Source organism: Sceloporus occidentalis, unplaced genomic scaffold, assembly GCF_023333645.1.
Source record: "Sceloporus occidentalis isolate IW3139 unplaced genomic scaffold, rSceOcc1.0.p SCAF_76, whole genome shotgun sequence".
Classification (NCBI taxonomy): domain Eukaryota; kingdom Metazoa; phylum Chordata; class Lepidosauria; order Squamata; family Phrynosomatidae; genus Sceloporus; species Sceloporus occidentalis.
In genome coordinates, this window is record NW_028317056.1 from 4,234,251 (window position 1) to 4,254,181 (window position 19,931).

A 19,931-nucleotide genomic window follows, 5' to 3' on the forward strand; every position below is an offset into this window, starting at 1 on the left:
AACAGCTTCCATCTCTGTAAACGATCTCAGCGGGGTTGCTGTGGTCATATCTTTCATCTTCGGCCTGGTCCCCGTGCTGCGGATGTTCTATTAAGGGGGATTTCAGTTGCGTGCGGAGCTCCCTCTACTGGATGGACGAAGAACTGCGGCATCGTCATATAACCTGCTCTTTAATCACTTCTATGCACCAGTTACTTACTTTCTATCAACTTTCTGGTATTGTTACATTCTTATTTATTCTCGCCTTATTCCTCAGACCGTATAAAGTCCTTGATGGCCTCATCAAAAAGAATGTACATTATGAGTAGTTTAATATACATTTTAAATTAAAAAAAATATATAGATATAAAAAAGGGTACGTAGCATGGTAAGAAGAAGCTGCAGCTGCCCTCCTCCTCCATGGTCTGAGGATTCTTGCCGCTGAGTGTCTCCTTGAAGCAGTCAATCGGTGGCAGGAAAGCGTTCCTATTGAAATCTATGGGAGCATTTTCAGAAGAACCATCGCTGCAGCTGACCGGTGGCGAGTATGTAACGGTGGCCAAGGGTCAGATTGTCAAATATGTGGTGGGGGGGGTTGGATTTAAAGGCTAATGCCCCCCCCCATGGGGCATTAGAGATACAGTGATAGCAAAACCCTGTATCTGTCCACAGAGATATCTTTGCTCCATGTTCCAGTTGGAATACTTTTATATTTGTGGCTGCTTTAATAAGCTCCCTTTTAAATGTTACCGTAACCTTAGCTCCAGTTTGATATTAATCAGAATAAACATTAATAAAAGTTTTAATGGGGTCTTTAATTTTTTTTTTTTTATTTTGTTTATGGCACTTATGGCGTTTTTTGTTTTTTTTATTATTTTTTTTTTATTTTGTTTTTACATCGGTCACTTTTTTTTGCATCCCCTCCTCCTGCGTAAAAATTGTGTTTGATTGGAAATGGGGAATTTTAAATACATTTTTACCAAAATTTAAAAAAATGCTAAAAATGTACCTTTGCCAAAAAAAAAATAAAAAAAAATATATATATATATATATATATATATATATATATATATATATATATATATATATATTTGTATAGCGCTATGGAATTTGATGACGCTATATAAAACAATAAATAATAATATATAATATAAATAGCCGAAGGGTTCTGATAAAGGTGCTGTTCAGCAGATCTGTCATTATATGTTCTTTTCACCAAAGGTTTTAATCATTGCGGAAACCTTTTTAGAATCTTTTTGGACGTTTCCGTGGCAGCAGCCTATCGGTGCCTGTCTTTGTGTCACATGATAAGCGTTCCCGGCAAACAATGCTGAACGTGGTGGAATCTGACCTGGTTAAAGAATTATTTCTGGGATGGCTTTGGGCATCCAGCGCTACTGGTTATCAAACTTCATTTACAGAATTACAGGTGAAGCGGCCCCCCTCGGGATGCGTTCCATCCGGAGACATCGGCAGCTTGTTCCCGGCGGCGCGAGGTTAAAATAATCTGCCTCTAGGCAGAGGCCGGTTTTGCAGCCAAAATCTGTTCATTTTATTGATTTGAAGAACCTTCCCCGCTTTGCTTTAATCCTGTGATTGAATGAAACCGTGTAGTCATTTACTTAATGGCTGGAACTTTACCCCGGATCGTGAGCCCAGGAGGGGACGGCAGAGGTGACGGCGTGGATGGAATATCCATTCTAAGTTACAGCGGAACTAAGGTTGCACTTGAATGTGTTCAGAGACCAACGAGGCTACAGCAGTACCGAGTATCCACATCAACAACCTTTTTTTTATTTATTTATTTAAAAAAAAAAAATAATTTTGTAATTTTTTTTTTTTTATGTAATGGAGACGCCACTTTTTTTATTTTTTTATTTTTTTTATAGTGTATTTAGCAGTTGCTGTTTACTGACTTACTTAATGCACATATCCGCTACATAAACCAAACAAGGATTTCTTTATCCTATAAGAAAGACTGCGGAAGTGCTAAAAAAAAATAAAATAAAAAATGGACCATGCTCTAAGAAATGGGCGCGATTCGATGATTTGATGAAGTTGTTAAAAATATATAGAAAAAAAAAGGTAAAAAAGAATAATTAATAATTTCCGTTGGATTCTGCACTATAATATTCTACATCGCAAATGATTTGCCCCGCTCTCTCTCACAGCGAGGCGATCACTGCTTCCAAATCTTCTGTCTCCCAATTCTATACAATATATATATATAATATACTATCTTCCTGTTCCTCAGGCTCTGCATGCTTATTCCACCCCATTAATGTATCTCTCCGCTATCATTGAGTAGCTGATTGGCTCGGGGCAGCCTTTTAAGATTGGGGGAGGAGAAGGGAGGACCGGATATTCTACCCTGATTTGCAACCCTGCCAAACGAACAACCAATTAGCGATAAGAAGAGAGACGTGTTCATGTTCTAAATACAAGAGGCCAATGTGTTCTGTTGGGTTGCGTGTTCTAAGTACCAGAGATGGCTACAATATGCATTAAAGATGCCCTTTAATTACGTGGAATGGAGGAACTGACCCTACCCGGATTAGCGACCCAGACCAAACAACACGAGGGACAGGTCGATGTTCTAAGCACAAGAGACAGATGCATTCTAATGGGCTGCATGTTCTAAGTACAAGAGCCTTCTTCCGGCAACAGTGTTGTATTTGTGAAAAACAGAAATGTAAACAGCGCACGATAAAGGTGACGGCCGCCTATTTCAAAGGCCCTTCGACAGAAAGCTCTTTACCGGCCGTTTTTTATTTGCATAAGCGTTTTGCGGCAGATTTTTCAGCCTGACTTGCTGAAATCGCTGGCTTTAGCAGACGCGGCCCCCTGCCGAGCCTCGGAGCGGCTCCCGGCCCAGCGGGTACCGGGCACTTGAAGTGTTAAGAGATTTATAATTGCGTCGGCCGCGTTTTGGCGTGCTGGGAAAAGTGGCCATCTTTACCACGGGTCAAGGAAAATGACATTTTTTTACATCTGTATTTGCATATTATACAAAACGGTCTTTTAGCTGATAAAAGGGGAACCGAAGCTAAAACGACGTTCCGACTAAATCATCGCAGAAAGGAAGGTACTTGTTAAAGTCATGAAGAAAAGTGGAATTTATCTTTTGTTTTGTTTATTTTATTTATTTTTTATTCTATTGATTTGCTATGGTGATAACAGCACCTTTTACTCGTCCCTGCAAAAAAAATACGTAGATAGTCGCCCCCAGAGCTTACAATCAAGAGCCGAGCTCTGCCGGTCCTGTTTTGGAGGCTGTTTGTTAGAGAAAGCGAAGAGATCTGCCGTTCCTCTTTAATGCGCGCCCTGGTTGGAAACCATCAAGCCTCTTAGGAGCGTTTAAGCCGTAAGGAGCTTTGGAGGCTGCTCGTCCACGGAGGCAATCAGCCGGCCCCGGGATTTCCACATCTGCATTCAGTTAGATTAATGCCATCCATCGCTGCATGAACTGCGGCCCTGGCCCTGCCCGGGGGACTGGAGGGGGTTAAATCTGCAATTTAGGAAGAAATTTGCAGTCCCATTTATCCAGGGCCACCCATCGTTCATCCAGGGCCACCCATCGTTCATCCAGGGCCACCCATCGTTCATCCAGGGCCACCCATCGTTCATCCAGGGCCACCCATCGTTCATCCAGGGCCACCCATCGTTCATCCAGGGCCACCCATCGTTCATCCAGGGCCACCCATCGTTCATCCAGGGCCACCCATCGCTTATCCAGGGCCGCCCATCGTTTATCCAGGACCGCCCATCGTTCATCCAGGGCCACCCATCGTTCATCCAGGGCCACCCATCGCTTAGCCAGGGCCACCCATCGTTTAGCCAGGGCCACCCATCGTTTAGCCAGGGCCGCCCATCGTTTATCCAGAACCACCCATCGTTCATCCAAGGCCACCCATCGCTTATCCAGGGCCACCCATCGCTTATCCAGGGCCACCCATCGCTTATCCAGGGCCACCCATCGCTTATCCAGGGCCGCCCATCGTTCATCCAGGGCCGCCCATCGTTCATCCAGGGCCACCCATCGTTCATCCAGGGCCACCCATCGTTCATCCAGGGCCGCCCATCGCTTATCCAGGGCCGCCCATCGTTTAGCCAGGGCCGCCCATCGTTTAGCCAGGGCCGTCCATCGTTTATCCAGAACCACCCATCGTTCATCCAGGGCCACCCATCGCTTATCCAGGGCCACCCATCGCTTATCCAGGGCCACCCATCGCTTATCCAGGGCCACCCATCGCTTATCCAGGGCCACCCATCGCTTATCCAGGGCCACCCATCGTTCATCCAGGGCCACCCATCGCTTAGCCAGGGCCACCCATCGCTTAGCCAGGGCCACCCATCGCTTAGCCAGGGCCACCCATCGCTTAGCCAGGGCCACCCATCGCTTAGCCAGGGCCACCCATCGTTCATCCAGGGCCACCCATCGTTCATCCAGGGCCACCCATCGCTCATCCAGGGCCACCCATCGCTTAGCCAGGGCCACCCATCGCTTAGCCAGGGCCACCCATCGCTTAGCCAGGGCCACCCATCGCTTAGCCAGGGCCACCCATCGCTTAGCCAGGGCCACCCATCGCTTAGCCAGGGCCACCCATCGCTTAGCCAGGGCCACCCATCGCTTAGCCAGGGCCACCCATCGTTTAGCCAGGGCCACCCATCGTTTAGCCAGGGCCACCCATCGTTCATCCAGGGCCACCCATCGTTCATCCAGGGCCACCCATCGCTCATCCAGGGCCACCCATCGCTTAGCCAGGGCCACCCATCGCTTAGCCAGGGCCACCCATCGCTTAGCCAGGGCCACCCATCGCTTAGCCAGGGCCACCCATCGTTTAGCCAGGGCCACCCATCGTTTAGCCAGGGCCACCCATCGTTTAGCCAGGGCCACCCATCGTTTAGCCAGAACCACCCATCGTTCATCCAAGGCCACCCATCGCTTAGCCAGGGCCACCCATCGCTTAGCCAGGGCCACCCATCGCTTAGCCAGGGCCACCCATCGCTTAGCCAGGGCCACCCATCGTTCATCCAGGGCCACCCATCGCTCATCCAGGGCCACCCATCGCTCATCCAGGGCCACCCATCGCTTAGCCAGGGCCACCCATCGCTTAGCCAGGGCCACCCATCGCTTAGCCAGGGCCACCCATCACTTAGCCAGGGCCACCCATCGTTCATCCAAGGCCACCCATCGCTTACCCAGGGCCACCCATCGCTTACCCAGGGCCACCCATCGCTTATCCAGGGCCACCCATCGCTTATCCAGAACCAGCCTTCAATCCAGTCTCTGGCCACTGATCTGTCTACCTAAAATCTCCCACACAAGTAAATTATACTATGTAAGTGTCCTGTGGTTCCCCCTTATGGACTGCAACCCCCGGCACACTCGGCCAGATGTTGGCCTGGTATGGCCGCTGAGGTCTGCCAGCGGCATAGCAACCGAGAACAATAGGTGCCGGGTCACTTGCTTTTTAACAAGTTTTCTGTAGGCTTGGCATGTTCAGGACACCTGTGAGCAAGCAGGGGACTTGGGATCTGATGCATGCCGAGGAGCACACGGGACTCTCGAGTTACACGGAAAGACGCCCATGTTCTTCACCTGCAACCTTTGCCAGGTTGTCCTTTTAGGAACCAGGTCGTCAACCTGAAAATCTGTGAACATGAAATGTGGGATTTAAAGCAAAAAATGTACAATTAACAGCGATTCTTCTCCCGCGGCGTTCATGCGAGGTCACCGCGGTCAGTAGGTTATCCTAACGCCATCTGCGTCTTCTACCGGCAGACCATGGAAACGTGGCGGCTTTGGAGCCCGGGATTAAATAGAGTGAATTGTACCCGGCGCTCTTGTGTGTCGCTGCGATAACACAACCGGCTGCGTGTTTCCGTCGGGGTAGGACAGGGACACTGGGAGACGGACTCTTATCGCACTACTCACAAGCTGTGCGGCTGCCACGCTCGTCTGCCGCGATTTCTTCCCAAACTAAAGACAATAATTAATTCTACAAAGCCTGCGAAGACGGCAGCCGGGGATCATCTCCTCAAAAGCACAAGAAAAAAAAAAATACAATAAAGAAACCCAAATTGCTGAAGATGTCGCAGTATTTGGATTAATTTGAGCAGAAAGCTTTTTGCTATAAATACTCTGCTGGCGGGGGAGGGGGGGCTACAGCATTATTTCATTAAATAAAGTATTAAATCGGGTAGTGGAGGGGGGAGCTTCCCCCTTTAACTGGAGAAGCTTATGGATAATGAATTGCCACACTACAATATTTACCAAGATCTTAATTCCGGCAAAAAAAAAAAAAAATTTTTTTTTTTTTTTTTTTACAATTGGGGTAATTGGGCCAGCTTTGCAGGAAGAGTTCGCTGGGATCCGCGTAATACAGACTGAAATTAGGAAGTTAAAATATATAATTCCTCTGAAAACTGACAGCCCCATTAGGGATCTAATGCATAATAATAATAATATTATTTATAATAAGATAGACTTGGGTAACTAGGTGCGCAGTAATCGCATTGTTATCGCTATTGTCGCAATTGTTAAATAAAAATAAATAAAAAAAAAAAATAAAAAAATTTATATATAATATATATATATAAAGGAAATATATTTGAATGATTAATAAATTATTGCCAACTAGGCCATACCCTAATATTTAAAGGGGCAGATAATTAACGGGTAGTGTAAAAAAGTATGATGTCACTCTGGATAAACGGAAGAGGGAGAGGATGATGTAATAAGAGCATTAAATAGACGTGAGATGCTCCATTGTGGATTCACAAGGTCGCTCACCAGTCTTCTAAAACTGAGAAGAATCCTTTCTAGAGAGTCGATCGGACGCCAGCGCTGGTTTCTAATTGGCCGATTTTCCATGGCTTGGGGAATATTTAATACACGAGTATTGATTTCACGCCTGCTAAAAGATGTCATCGTGAGATACCTCTGCCCGGGGACTGGTTCGGCGCGCCCTGCGGAGATCACCACCGGGCTTCGTTCATGTTTGGGAAATTCAGATGCTTATGGGAGCCGGCCCGTGCCGTTGGCTACAAGAGCCGGATCCTATAAGCCGGCGATTTTAAAGGGTTCAAGGGGCGATTCGCGTTGCCGTAGCATCCTTGTATCTGTACATATACTGAGTAATAAGTCATTAGATTGTTTTTGATTTATATAGCGCCACCATACTCCGCTGCGCTGTACAATGCGACATAATCAACACTCGCGATCTCGGCACGTTTCCTTCTGTGATCCGCTTAAAAAAAGACAGATAAAAGATGAAAGCAGGTTAAAGAGCGATTTGGGTGCAAAGTATAAAAAGTGGTTTTATCACCATAGCAACCCTTGGAATGAATCGCTCATATGACCGCCCCGTCTAGTCGCCCGTTTCTCCTGCTGTAAAGACTCGATCCTTAATCAGTCGTTGGTCTCGTCTTAGATTCAGGAGCCGTATGTCTATCCCATGCGTGTTTAATACCCCTCACTGTATTACCCTCTACCACTTCTGCAGGGAGACCCTTCCACCTATCTACCACCGTCTTTAGTAAACTCTACTCTGTTTATTTGCATCGTGCTTCGTGTACAACTAATTCCATGCCTGCCATTTGCATTTTTACAAAATTTTAAGTAGTTTCAGGGTTTTTCTTAGAGTTGCCGGCTCTGTCGCAATGCGGTGAAAGAGGTGCTTAGCTTTCTAGAATCCGATGGGCGTCCTGTTTTTTTTTTTTAACCCATTAATAGCCATAGGGGGCTGATGCACACACTGCTCTGAAAAGGATAACCCCCTCTTGTTCCCGTTCCATGCGCGGGAATGCAGTATTAAATCCTCCCAGCGGAAGTGGTAGAGGCTCCCGAATGTAAGACGAGACTCCTGCTCAGCGAATAGCCCGGGAAGGGGCAAATGCGAATGGGGGGGTCATTCTGCAGAACCCAAACCCACCCCACCCACCCTTGCTCCACGAAACCTTCGAGACCCGGCAGCAATCACGTGCATTAAAGCGCGTATGGCGGCCGATTCTTCTAAATTGGCCGTTAATGTCATTTCTTCTGTGTTCGTATATAATTTTATGTATTCACAAACATCCGCCGGCTCTCACAGCTTTAGGCAGAAGCTCGTCTTCCTCTCCAAACGAAAATGACTTTCTTTTAATGGAGTCCGACGAAGCCGGCTGACGGGAATCACATCGGCGTTTATTTCATTTGCGTCTTGCTGTCGGCGCGCAGGATCGTGTCTTTGCGGAGATAAGGCGCCCTCGGCCGTTCTGCTCGCCGTTACTTGTAATTTCGTTTTTAAAAGTTCTCTTTGTTTAAGTCGCTTTTGTCAGAACAAAGTAGAATGTTTAGCGTCTTTTACGGCAATACGGTGCGAATAACGGCCAATGAGATAGAAGAATATCTTAAGAAACGGTCAACGCTTTTAACTCAATACCTCCAGCCTCATCCGTGCTTATTCACTGAACATAAGTAAAAAAAAAAAAAAATTAATTAATAATAATAATAAAAGTATAATAAAAAAAAAAAATAATAATAATAATAATAATGATAATAAAAGTAAAAAAAAAAAAATCATAATAATAAAGTATTATAAAAAATATATAAATAAAATATAGGGTGCTCCTGGTATTGAGGTTTGGGGCCTGTAGCCATCGGATCCAAGTTCTATAAAATGATTTGGGGGGTAACCTGGACGAGCGACGTAAATTTATCCCTTAAAAGATTCTCCTTAATTTTGATTAAAGATGAATTAACTTGAGGATTCTGACCAGAAATGCGCAGTTATTTATTCTCCCGGCTGATGAGGTCTGGCCATAAGAAAACAAAAAATGTATAATTATTTATCTTTTTATATTTTTATTTTTAAGGATCCCAGGAGCAAACATAAATTCAGGATCCACACGTATTCCAGTCCGACTTTCTGTGATCACTGCGGTTCCTTGTTATACGGACTCATTCATCAAGGAATGAAATGTGAAAGTAAGTTAAAGATTTCATTTTATTTTATTACGCGCCGGAGACTCTTCTCTCTCCCCCCCCCCCCCCCCCTCTTTTTCTCTATCTGGAGTTCCTGCAGTGTCTTGGTTGTCGTAAGAACATCTTTATACACAAAATATTATGTAATATTAAAGGGCGGCGTGTATGTTTATGTGTTGTATGTAAACATGCGTGCAGTCAGCATTGCGTGTATGCAGATATGTTCCTTGGAGTGAAAAACATGCGCGGTGAATATTATTCATGGGGTATGACCTTGAGAAAGGGGTTCCCAGCGCATGGGGGTATAGCGACCTCTAGTGGCTGATGTGTGAAGTGCAGTTTTGGTCCATTCGCTAATTTTGCTGGAGTTTCTTGGGGTTACATCAAAGCCTCTGATACGCCATAGATTTTATTTGTGTTTCTCCAGGTTTAAAATGTATAGTTTTAAAAAAAAAAAAAAAAGAAAAAAAATCCACAAAATGTAGCGGCTTAAGTACCGAAATCCATAGAGAGGAAGCCTGATGGCGTTGGCTGGTGGGGTTGTCCCCAGTTTGTGTAGACCCAGGACAGCTCGGGCTTCAATGAGATGGATCATAAATTGTACAAACCTATCCCCGGGGGGGGGGGGGGCGGGGGGTTCTTCTGGGTTTTCCAGTTGCCTTCTTCGCTGCCATTTTTTTTTTAGTAAAATCTGTTGCCCTCCAAGGCTGTCCTCATTCTGCACCCAGGGTCGGGGATTGCAGCTCCTGTGGTCCCAGGCACTCGATCTTCAGCAGCCACCCCGCTGTTCCTGGTTATTTTTTCTAAGGCTTTAATACTATAAACACACAAATTGTATGGAATCCACTACGACGGCCATTGGTCCTGTAGCGGTAATAATATAACGCGAGCTTCTTCCCCGAGTCTGATCTTGGATTCACAGAGTCCTTGGTGATCGTTCTAGAGCTCGGATTGACTTGTTAGACCCCTACGGATTCTCGTTGTGAGCGGAGGTCGTTTCATGCGCATGTTCTAACCCGTGTTTCTGCAGCTTGCATGATGAATGTCCACAAGCGATGCGTGATGAACGTGCCGAGTCTCTGCGGGACGGATCACACTGAGCGGAGGGGCAGGATACAGATCAAGGCGGAGATCAGCGAGGAGGTGCTGACCGTAGTGGGTAAGATTTATACGATAGCTCCGATTATAACAACTTCCAAACACCGTTACAGGACGCGTCTCACAGGTTCTAGGGGGGTCCGGATTTAACTATGGGAGTGCATCGGGTCTCTAGAGTTTAAAGAGGTCTAACTACAAGGATATGGGGGGATTATGAGGTAGTACACCCCCCAGCACTGTATACAGTTATATAACCCCCCCCAGCACTGTATACAGTTATATAACCCCCCAGCGCTGTATACAGTAATATAACCCCCAGCGCTGTATACAGTAATATAACCCCCAGCTCTGTATACAGTAATATAACCCCCCAGCGCTGTATACAGTAATATAACCCCCCAGCGCTGTATACAGTAATATAACCCCCCAGCGCTGTATACAGTAATATAACCCCCCAGCGCTGTATACAGTAATATAACCCCCCAGCGCTGTATACAGTAATATAACCCCCCAGCGCTGTATACAGTAATATAACCCCCAGCGCTGTATACAGTAATAACCCCCCAGCGCTGTATACAGTAATATAACCCCCCAGCGCTGTATACAGTAATATAACCCCCCAGCGCTGTATACAGTAATATAACCCCCCAGCGCTGTATACAGTAATATAACCCCCCCAGCGCTGTATACAGTAATATAACCCCCCCAGCGCTGTATACAGTAATATAACCCCCCCAGCGCTGTATACAGTAATATAACCCCCCAGCGCTGTATACAGTAATATAACCCCCCAGCGCTGTATACAGTAATATAACCCCCAGCGCTGTATACAGTAATATAACCCCCCAGCGCTGTATACAGTAATATAACCCCCAGCGCTGTATACAGTAATATAACCCCCAGCGCTGTATACAGTAATATAACCCCCCAGCGCTGTATACAGTAATATAACCCCCCAGCGCTGTATACAGTAATATAACCCCCCAGCGCTGTATACAGTAATATAACCCCCCAGCGCTGTATACAGTAATATAACCCACCAGCGCTGTATACAGTAATATAACCCCCAGCGCTGTATACAGTAATATAACCCACCAGCGCTGTATACAGTAATATAACCCCCCCAGCGCTGTATACAGTAATATAACCTCCCCAGCGCTGTATACAGTAATATAACCTCCCCAGCGCTGTATACAGTAATAACCCCCAGCGCTGTATACAGTAATATAACCCCCCAGCGCTGTATACAGTAATATAACCTCCCCAGCGCTGTATACAGTAATATAACCTCCCCAGCGCTGTATACAGTAATATAACCTCCCCAGCGCTGTATACAGTAATATAACCTCCCCAGCGCTGTATACAGTAATATAACCCCCCAGCGCTGTATACAGTAATATAACCCCCAGCGCTGTATACAGTTATATAACCCCCCCAGCGCTGTATACAGTAATATAACCCCCCAGCGCTGTATACAGTAATATAACCCCCAGCGCTGTATACAGTAATATAACCCCCAGCACTGTATACAGTAATATAACCCCCAGCGCTGTATACAGTAATATAACCCCCAGCGCTGTATACAGTAATATAACACCCCCCTCCCAGCACTTTATACAGTAATGTCGGTCAGTGACAAAAACCTGTTTTTATCTCATTTTGTTCCAATAAACTCCCTTTATCTGCAGATCTGGAGCCGCCGTTGCTGGCAGTCATGTGATATTTTGGGTGACTTTCCCCGGCTCAAACACCGCACTGAGCTGATGCTTTATGGCAATGCTAATGAAGTCCGACCCTCCATAGACTTTCATTTTCAGTTGTTAATTTTGTGTAAAATACAGTAGTTTGGGTTTTTCTCCCTTTTCCTACTCAAGACGGAAGTCTTTTTTCCGCCAGTAGAGAGGAAATAAAGAATTCTGTTTCCATTCCTGTGGAAAGCCGCATAGTCGCTATCAGGCTCTCCGTCTTCTCGCAGGGCCGGTGTCCGTGTCACGCGTGTGCCGGATAGAATGATAAATGGCCCAAAGCCCACTAATGCAGTGCGACTCCTGGGCTGGCGTAACTCCATCTCACCACTAGATGTCACTGCACACCAACCAATCATATTTCGGAGTTTCTTAGGTAGAGAAATGTTTAAAACTGCCTTTTTAGAAAAAAAAAAATAGTTTGATTAGAGTGAAATGAATGTACAACATCCCCAGCGTGTACAGTCCTCCCTATTTATGTAAGAACCATGCAATGCCTTTAAAGGGGTCCCATTAACATTATTTATTATTATTATTAATAATTAGAATATTTATTACTTTCAGTCCTCTACTGATTAAGTAAGAATATATTAAGTTACCAAAACTGCCTAAAATTAAATAAGAATCATTTCCTTTGTGTGCAAAGTGTTTGGAGTCTTTAAATCAAATTCTAGGCGAACAGCCTTTTTTTTTTATATATATATATATTTATTCTTTTTTTTTTTATTATTCCTTTTTATCTGCCTCGTTTCCTTTTCTCTAGTTGGGGATGCAAGGAATTTGGTACCTATGGACCCGAACGGACTCTCCGACCCGTATGTGAAACTTAAGCTAATCCCGGATCCGAAGAGCGAAAGCAAGCAGAAAACGAAAACAATCAAGTGCTCCCTCAACCCGTCGTGGAACGAGACCTTTAAATTGTGAGTGCGGACGCCTCCCTCGGGGGGTTCCTGACTGTGGGGGTGACCGCAACCCCGCCATCTGCCACCCTAACAGTGTCTTCTCCCTTCTGACAGCCAGCTGAAGGAGTCCGATAAAGATCGCAGGCTGTCGGTGGAGATTTGGGACTGGGATCTGACCAGCAGGAACGATTTCATGGGGTCTTTGTCCTTTGGGATTTCCGAGCTCCTGAAGTCTGGTGTGGATGGATGGTGAGTGGGGAGCGAAAGGAAGTGGCGGCAGCCTCTGATCCCTTTACACACCCAATAAAATTCACTCTCGTCTTATTAGAATCTTTTCATTTAGGGTGGATTTAGACAGATCTAAACTTCCTGTTCTCAGATCTGCGTGATTATTCCTCCCCATTAACCTATTTCTACTATTTTGTGACGTCACGATTTCAGTGATAGGCTAGTTGTGCCGCTTTTTGTCACAGGTCTCGCCTTAAATGGTAAAATTGTCCCTTATCCCTGGGGATGACTAAGCGGCCCCCGGCACTTTAAGGCCAGCAGCCACCAAACGATGTATGTGCGCGGCACACTGCGATACCCCATCGGCCCCGGCCCGCTGTGTCACATGTCCAGTGGGGCCGTTGTCCTTACCTACAAAGGCTGCTTTCATACTTGGTCTCCTCGGCTCCTGCTCCACCACAGGGCATGCGCTGGACGGTTGCGCTCTCCTGCGCAGCGCGCATTACCCCCCCCCCCTCTCCTCTTCTAATCTCCTCCTGCAGCATCTGCCGATTCTCATTTCCTTTTTGGTTCTGTGATGCGTGGAACCGGTTACCAGACCCGTCCCCGGGAAATCATTTCGGAGAGACTCGGGAGCTCTCTGCCGTGTCACCCTCTGTCTGCCGCAGACGTTTCCTTTCATGGTCCGGCAGAAAGCGAGGTTACTTATAAACCCGCAAAGCCTCAGTCAGATCTCAAACCCTTACTCGGCCGCGTCTTTGAATCAAAATACCCACATGCTTATCTCATGTTGGCTTAAGTTCAATCGCTTGATTAACCTCTACCACCTCTGCTGGGAGGCCGTTCCACTCTCTCAAAGAAGGAATAGTTTCAAACTTGGCATCTAAGCCTATAAACCTGTATATTCTGATGTATATTTCGACGTGGCACGAGCTCATCTATAGTTACATTTTAAAGTAATTCACTTCTACAGCCTAGACTGTGATTTTAATATATCCGTAGTCAATTCTGCACTCAATGGTGCAAATCTTTAAAAAAAAAAATAAAAAAATGCTGTTATCACCATAGCAACCAATGGAACGATAACACCAGAACCCAGTTTATTGCATAGTTTTGGAAGTTCCCTACAGGTCTTTGGGGTCTCTTTTTTAGGTTCAAGTTGCTGAGCCAGGAGGAAGGAGAATATTTTAACGTCCCCGTGCCCCCCGAAGGCGAAGAGGGCAACGAGGAGCTACGGCAAAAGTTTGAGGTGCATTTCTATGGCTTTACATCACGCTGTATAAATAACCACCAGAAATGACCCGCGGTTCCCGTATCAGATACTTAAAAATGCATTGTTGATTTTTTATTGGTTGTTGCCAGCACTTCTTGTTGTTGCCAGCGCTTCCTGGGCAGGGAAGGCGGAGCAGGAAGTTGGGAATGTAACATAGTGTCATAAAGATGATACCTTTTATTGGCTAACTGAAGTATAATAGATTGCAAGCTTTTGAGACTATCCGTGCCTCTTGTTCAGATATATTATAGCATCGTATATTCCTGAATGTAAGCCTCGTTCTCCACCCAACACCAACGTTAATTTGTCATAAAAATTAGGGGGTTTATTCAAATAAATAATATTAAAAAATATTAATTCAATATTAATATAAATTATATATATATATTTATATATATATAATTAAATATATTAATATATTTTAATATTTGTGGTTGAAGCCTATAATCAGGGGTAGACTAGCCTGTATACACTGAGGCAAAAATTGGGATTTTGTTTAAAAAAAAAAAATAATAATAATAATAAAAAAAAATTATATATATATATATGTGTGTATTTCTGGTGTTGTGCCAGAAGTCCTGATGGATAAATGTTTCATGGCGGAGACGGCCCCGATTGGGATTCCCGGGGTTTGTCGGATATCGGCTTTGTTCTCGCTTTCCTCTCGAATCCTTTTGGGAGCGTTCTAAGCAGAGGTTCCCGGCGGCTCTCCGGGTGGCGTTTGAAGTTTTCGTCGATGGGCTGAAATAATGAAAATAAAATAAAAATCTATCCATGTGATGAAGCTTCAGAAAAAAAAAAGCCTCTTCTGCTCCCTGGTACATTCTGAGCTTCCAAACCAATTTGTTTTCATGAAACAAAACAGCCCTCTGTCCCTCGGCAGCAACCCAAAGGCTTTGTATGAAAGTAGAACATCTCTTTCAAAGACAAACCCAGGTAGGAGAACGTCCGGGCCCTCCTCTTCCCTGCCACGACAGAATCTCATCAGCTGTCTTCGTGGAAGGAAGCCATTTTTAAATCCCCAGACCCGTGACACGCGGAGAATACTCTTGATTCATCGCAGCGGACACTTGGGATTTCAGAACATTGTGGGTAAAGCTCTGGCTTTGTTACATTACGATGTGTTCAGATGACAACCAGGATCCCCCCCTGGCGTTATCGGAATGCACGCACCTTGAGAGGGGAGATGAAAGCAGCTAGCGGGCTTTAAACATTTTTGATTAAGAAACATGTATATTGGGCAGCCTATATGTTCTAACGTACATTATGATGGAAGATATCTGTTTGGGTCCCTCCTATGCGGGCTGCCAGTGACCTTGAGGGGGGGGGGGGTGCGCGAGACGCTCTCCACGAACCAATTAGCCGGTGACGCCGCTGCAGGGTTCACACGGGAGCCGGTTATCTGCCGGAGAGCTGCTGGCAAGAAGCAAATTGAACAGCTCGAATCGGGCTAATGGAATTTCATGGCAGACTGAACCCTCCGCCGCCTGCTCGATATATGGCAGCCTCTCTCGACTTAAACAAATAAGGTAAAACAAAGCCAAGATAAACACGTCGGCGCCATGCCCCGGACCCCGCCAATGACATTCCGAGGACAGAATGTTAACATTCCGGATTCCCCTCCATAAAGATTCTCAAACCATTGTAGAATGTATTCACCATCCTGCCCCCAAGGATGTCTGTGGTAATAGCGGTCCATACGACCTACGTGGCTCTGAACAATCTCTAGCGCAGGGGTGTCCAGCCTGCGGCCCTCGAGGTGCTGCAGGACTACATCTCCCATAATGTCCTTTCAGCTAAGGTGCTGGCTGAGGAGTATGGGAGATGTAGTCCTGCAGCAGCTGGAGGGCCGCAGGTTGGACCCCCTGCTCTAGCGGCTCATGGCCAGCCCGCTAAACCAAAACAGGAAATGGCTTCCAGCTTCCTGCTTGGGCTGGCGGTAGGATTCCGATGCAGTGAAGGATCGTGGGAAACCGGAGAAAATTTGCATGGGTTACTTTAGCTCTGTCTTTTATATTACGAGCTGTGAAATATAACTCCAAATAAAAAAAACCAGAAGATTTTTGGTAATAACACAAATTATAGATGGTTTTCTGTACTGAGACATGTAAATTAATGTTAAATGTTAAAGTTGGAATTGCTACAAACCACATTTAAAGTCTTCCTCCCTTCAATACACCCCAAAAACAATACAGAATACAGCAAAATAACAATAAATAAAGTGGATGACCAGAAAATGTATATAATAAGTGAACAGAAAAGTAATGCCACCAGTATATGACCCAAAATATAAATCCACGCTGTATGTCAGATGTAAAAGGCAACAAACAATATATATATATTTTATATATTATATTTAATATGTTTTATATAAATATATATTGGTTTTTTTTTTACCTCTCGCACTGTGAGTTTGTTTTTGCATATTGTAACATAACTGTATTTTTTTCACATCGGTTCACATATATTTCTCACCCACTTGTTATTTGACGTCACACTGGCTGTATAATAAAAGGGGGAACATCTCGCTTTGTTGGGCTTGAAAATCATTTTAATTGTATATTTTCTATCGGGGCTTTAATGGCCGGTGCGTGGGACAGAAAGTGACGTTGGCTTTTGGTTTTTTTTTTTTTCCTCCCCAGAGGGCCAGGATCGGGCCCAGCTCGAAAGCCGCGGAAGAGAAGGCGGGAAACCCGGTTGCCAAACTGGACAACAACGGCAATCGAGACCGCGTGAAAGCGTCCGACTTCAACTTCCTGAAGGTGCTCGGCAAAGGCAGCTTCGGAAAGGTAAGCGAGTCACCGAAACCCAATAATTACCTTTTTAGGGGGTAAATATTATTATGATGTCAGCTCTGCTCCATTTTCCTCCCCGATCCTGCCTACACGTCCGCACGACTTGTAAACTTAAAAATAGAAGAGCTTAATCGAGCTCTTATCCTGGAGAATTTTCTTTTACGTGACAGCGGGAAGCAACCCTAAATAAACAAATATCTCCAAAAGCTGTTTTGTGGCCCCGTCCACCGGCTCTCGCTCTCCTCTGTTCCTTCTCCCTTCCTCCTATCCCAGTCCGTGACGTCTCTCCTTTCTCCGCTTTTCACTGCGCCGCCTCTGTTTTTTTGGGTTGGAAGCCTCTTGTTCCCCTTGTCTTGTATACGGGGAAGTCTGAGTCGGCCGATGCGTGGCCCCCGCAAAAATTGACGTAATAGTCTGCAGCTCGACTGCCCTATCATTAGTACAAAAAAAAAAATTGCCGCGTCTCGAACATTCTTTGAGTGTCAAGACTTTTCACCCATTAACCCATTAATCGCCGATCATTTCAAACCTCCCAAAAAGTCCCTTTTCAAGTTTGAAGTTGACTTTGCGTCCTTTTTTTTTTTTTTTTTTCACCCTCGATTACTACGTTACGCTTCGGATCTTCAGATACGCCTGTTTCCGATCTTTTTAGCCTTTTTAATTAGATCTGGCGGGTTTAAGTTTGTAAAACGCTCACGGACGACGGCTGAAAAGTCACAAATGTTATTTATTCCTCAAAAAAAGGTTTTTGCAACCTCTGACCCCGAGCGACGCAGCAAGCAGGTCCTATGGGCTGTGCTTTTCACCGGGACGTATTAAATGGCTGCGACACCAGCAAAAATGCATCTGTTTAGCCCAATATTTGCCATTTCTCTGCGTATCGCCCCAATATTGAAACGCGTTACCCCTCCCTACTCACCAGCCATCTGCTGGCCAAGTTGCATCTTTTAGGACCGTCACTGATGTGAGTATTGTTGCTGTCACAATAGGGACTGACTTTGCTAATCGCAGTTAAACAATGGCTTGTTAGCTACGACGATCGCCCGCGTTTATTACAAGGATAGAGCCCAAAATACATTGGCAGCCATTCGCTTGGCACCCGTTTGTTTGCGTTTAATTAATTGGAATTATATTCCGGGATTCTGTCTGTAGTCTCTATTAAAGTCGACCCAGCTGGATGTCGCTCTGGGTCCATTAACCTCTTATAATGCAAGGAAATAAACCCAATTGTGTTAAAGGGACAGTCTAACGTCACAAATAATGCATAATAAATTAAATTTGAATTAAAATTAAAACATTATTTAAAAAAAAAAACCCCAAAGAAATGTTTTTACTTTCTTCTCCGGTTTCCATGTTGGTCGCCAATCACTGGCTAGACAGGGTTGCCAGCCGTTCTAGTAAGCGTGGATTCTACAATAATAGCGTAGAACGACCAAGATTCAAAACTAGTGATATTTTAATCTCTACAGGACGCAATTTTATCGGTGCAATTTTTTTCTTTATTTGGGATACTTGGTTAATTTCATTTTAAATGTGTGTATTATACGCAATATTCTATCCCTACGGACTCCGTTACATCCGTCCATAGTTCAAAAGAAAAACAAATCATCTAGCCACATAGGAGGCTGCGGATAATGCTCATTCTTTTCTAGAATGACAATGAAAAAACACACAAAAAAAGGAAAAAAAAAATGTTGAATGTGAGCGTTACGAGCCGGGCTTATGTGTGATGTTGTCAGGTTTTGTTGAGCTCCTTTTAATAATTAAAAAAAAAAAAAATACGCAAGGATTCCAAATCCAAGCCTCTCCGCGTTCCGGCTTCCTCTCAAACCCACGAAGAGTTAAAAATCCCAGAATGCCGATCAAATTCGCGTCTGTACAGAGAACAAAGCCGGGATCTGTTCTAAGCAGCCGCACGCCAGCCGTGGAACGGGAGCCCTTTAATGTTTAGATAAAGGAAAGGAGAGCCTTCATCAGCAGAGCTTGTCCCGAAACAGCCGCCTCCGAGCACCTAATCCGTCTGCCAGCGAAACGCGCGCGGCAGCTGGCAGAATAATGGCCGCTCTTCCCACTTTCTCCTCTTTAATTGAGCAGACATAAAGGAAAACATTACTAAAAGACTTGTCTGCTACGAGGGGGGGAAGCGGATGGCAGAACGTTATAAATATGCTAATTGCCGTTCCTGCGCGCTCCGGGCTCCGAGCGTCTGAATAGATTTTTTTATTTTATTTTTACATCTCACCTGCGTTGGGGACGGGCCTTGTGTATGATCACGGGCCGAGCGTGGGCATCTGTCGTAGATTTTCACTTCTGCGTTCCACGCGCAATCCCCCCCCCCCCCCCCACACTCTTGCTTACACTCCGGACATACGGAATTCGACGTAAACATTCGCGGATGTTCACGTCCAACACTAGCAGCCGCGCTGCTTCTTCTTCCCGCTGCTGTTACTTTTTTGAAAGTTTTTAGTTTATAAAGAGAACGGGACGGGACTATTCCTCTAAGGAGCTATTTCAAAAAAATACCAAAAAATACTTAAATTGCAAAATGTGTTTATAAGAACGTTTTGTGCTTTTATACATATATATATATATATTTTTTTTAAATAGTTCCCTAAAGGAATAGTCACGTCCTGATTCAAGGTTCATAGCCGGAATGAGGTCATCAAAGCCTAAAAGCCGCTAGTCATTTTAATATTTTTTTTAATAATTTTTATTTTTTTCCTGCTTTTTTTCCTGGTATTAGGTGCACTTCATGGTCTTGATCAGCCCTGGAGATGAGACCCGGTAACTGATGCCATTTGGAGATCGTTTTCTATGCAGACCTCCCCATAATCCTCTTTAATTGTATTCTTCGAGGTTTCGTGTAGCCAGGTGCTGCCCACAGACCCTAAAAATCTAATTAGTTTGACTCCGAAGAACCGGCGAAACCCTAGTGTTTTAGCG

General features: G+C 45.1%; 1 protein-coding gene across 1 annotated transcript in view; it reads left to right on the top strand.

Annotated features, from left to right (window-relative positions):
• Window positions 1-19,931, top strand: part of LOC149285827 (protein kinase C beta type) — a 59,911-nt gene that overhangs the window by 30,240 nt on the left and 9,740 nt on the right. The window contains exons 4-9 of the mRNA XM_089495082.1: window positions 8,839-8,950; window positions 9,978-10,106; window positions 12,554-12,710; window positions 12,807-12,941; window positions 14,073-14,169; window positions 16,836-16,982. Of these exons, the coding sequence (XP_089351208.1) occupies window positions 8,839-8,950; window positions 9,978-10,106; window positions 12,554-12,710; window positions 12,807-12,941; window positions 14,073-14,169; window positions 16,836-16,982 (777 nt within the window). The remainder of the gene's footprint in view (window positions 1-8,838; window positions 8,951-9,977; window positions 10,107-12,553; window positions 12,711-12,806; window positions 12,942-14,072; window positions 14,170-16,835; window positions 16,983-19,931) is intronic.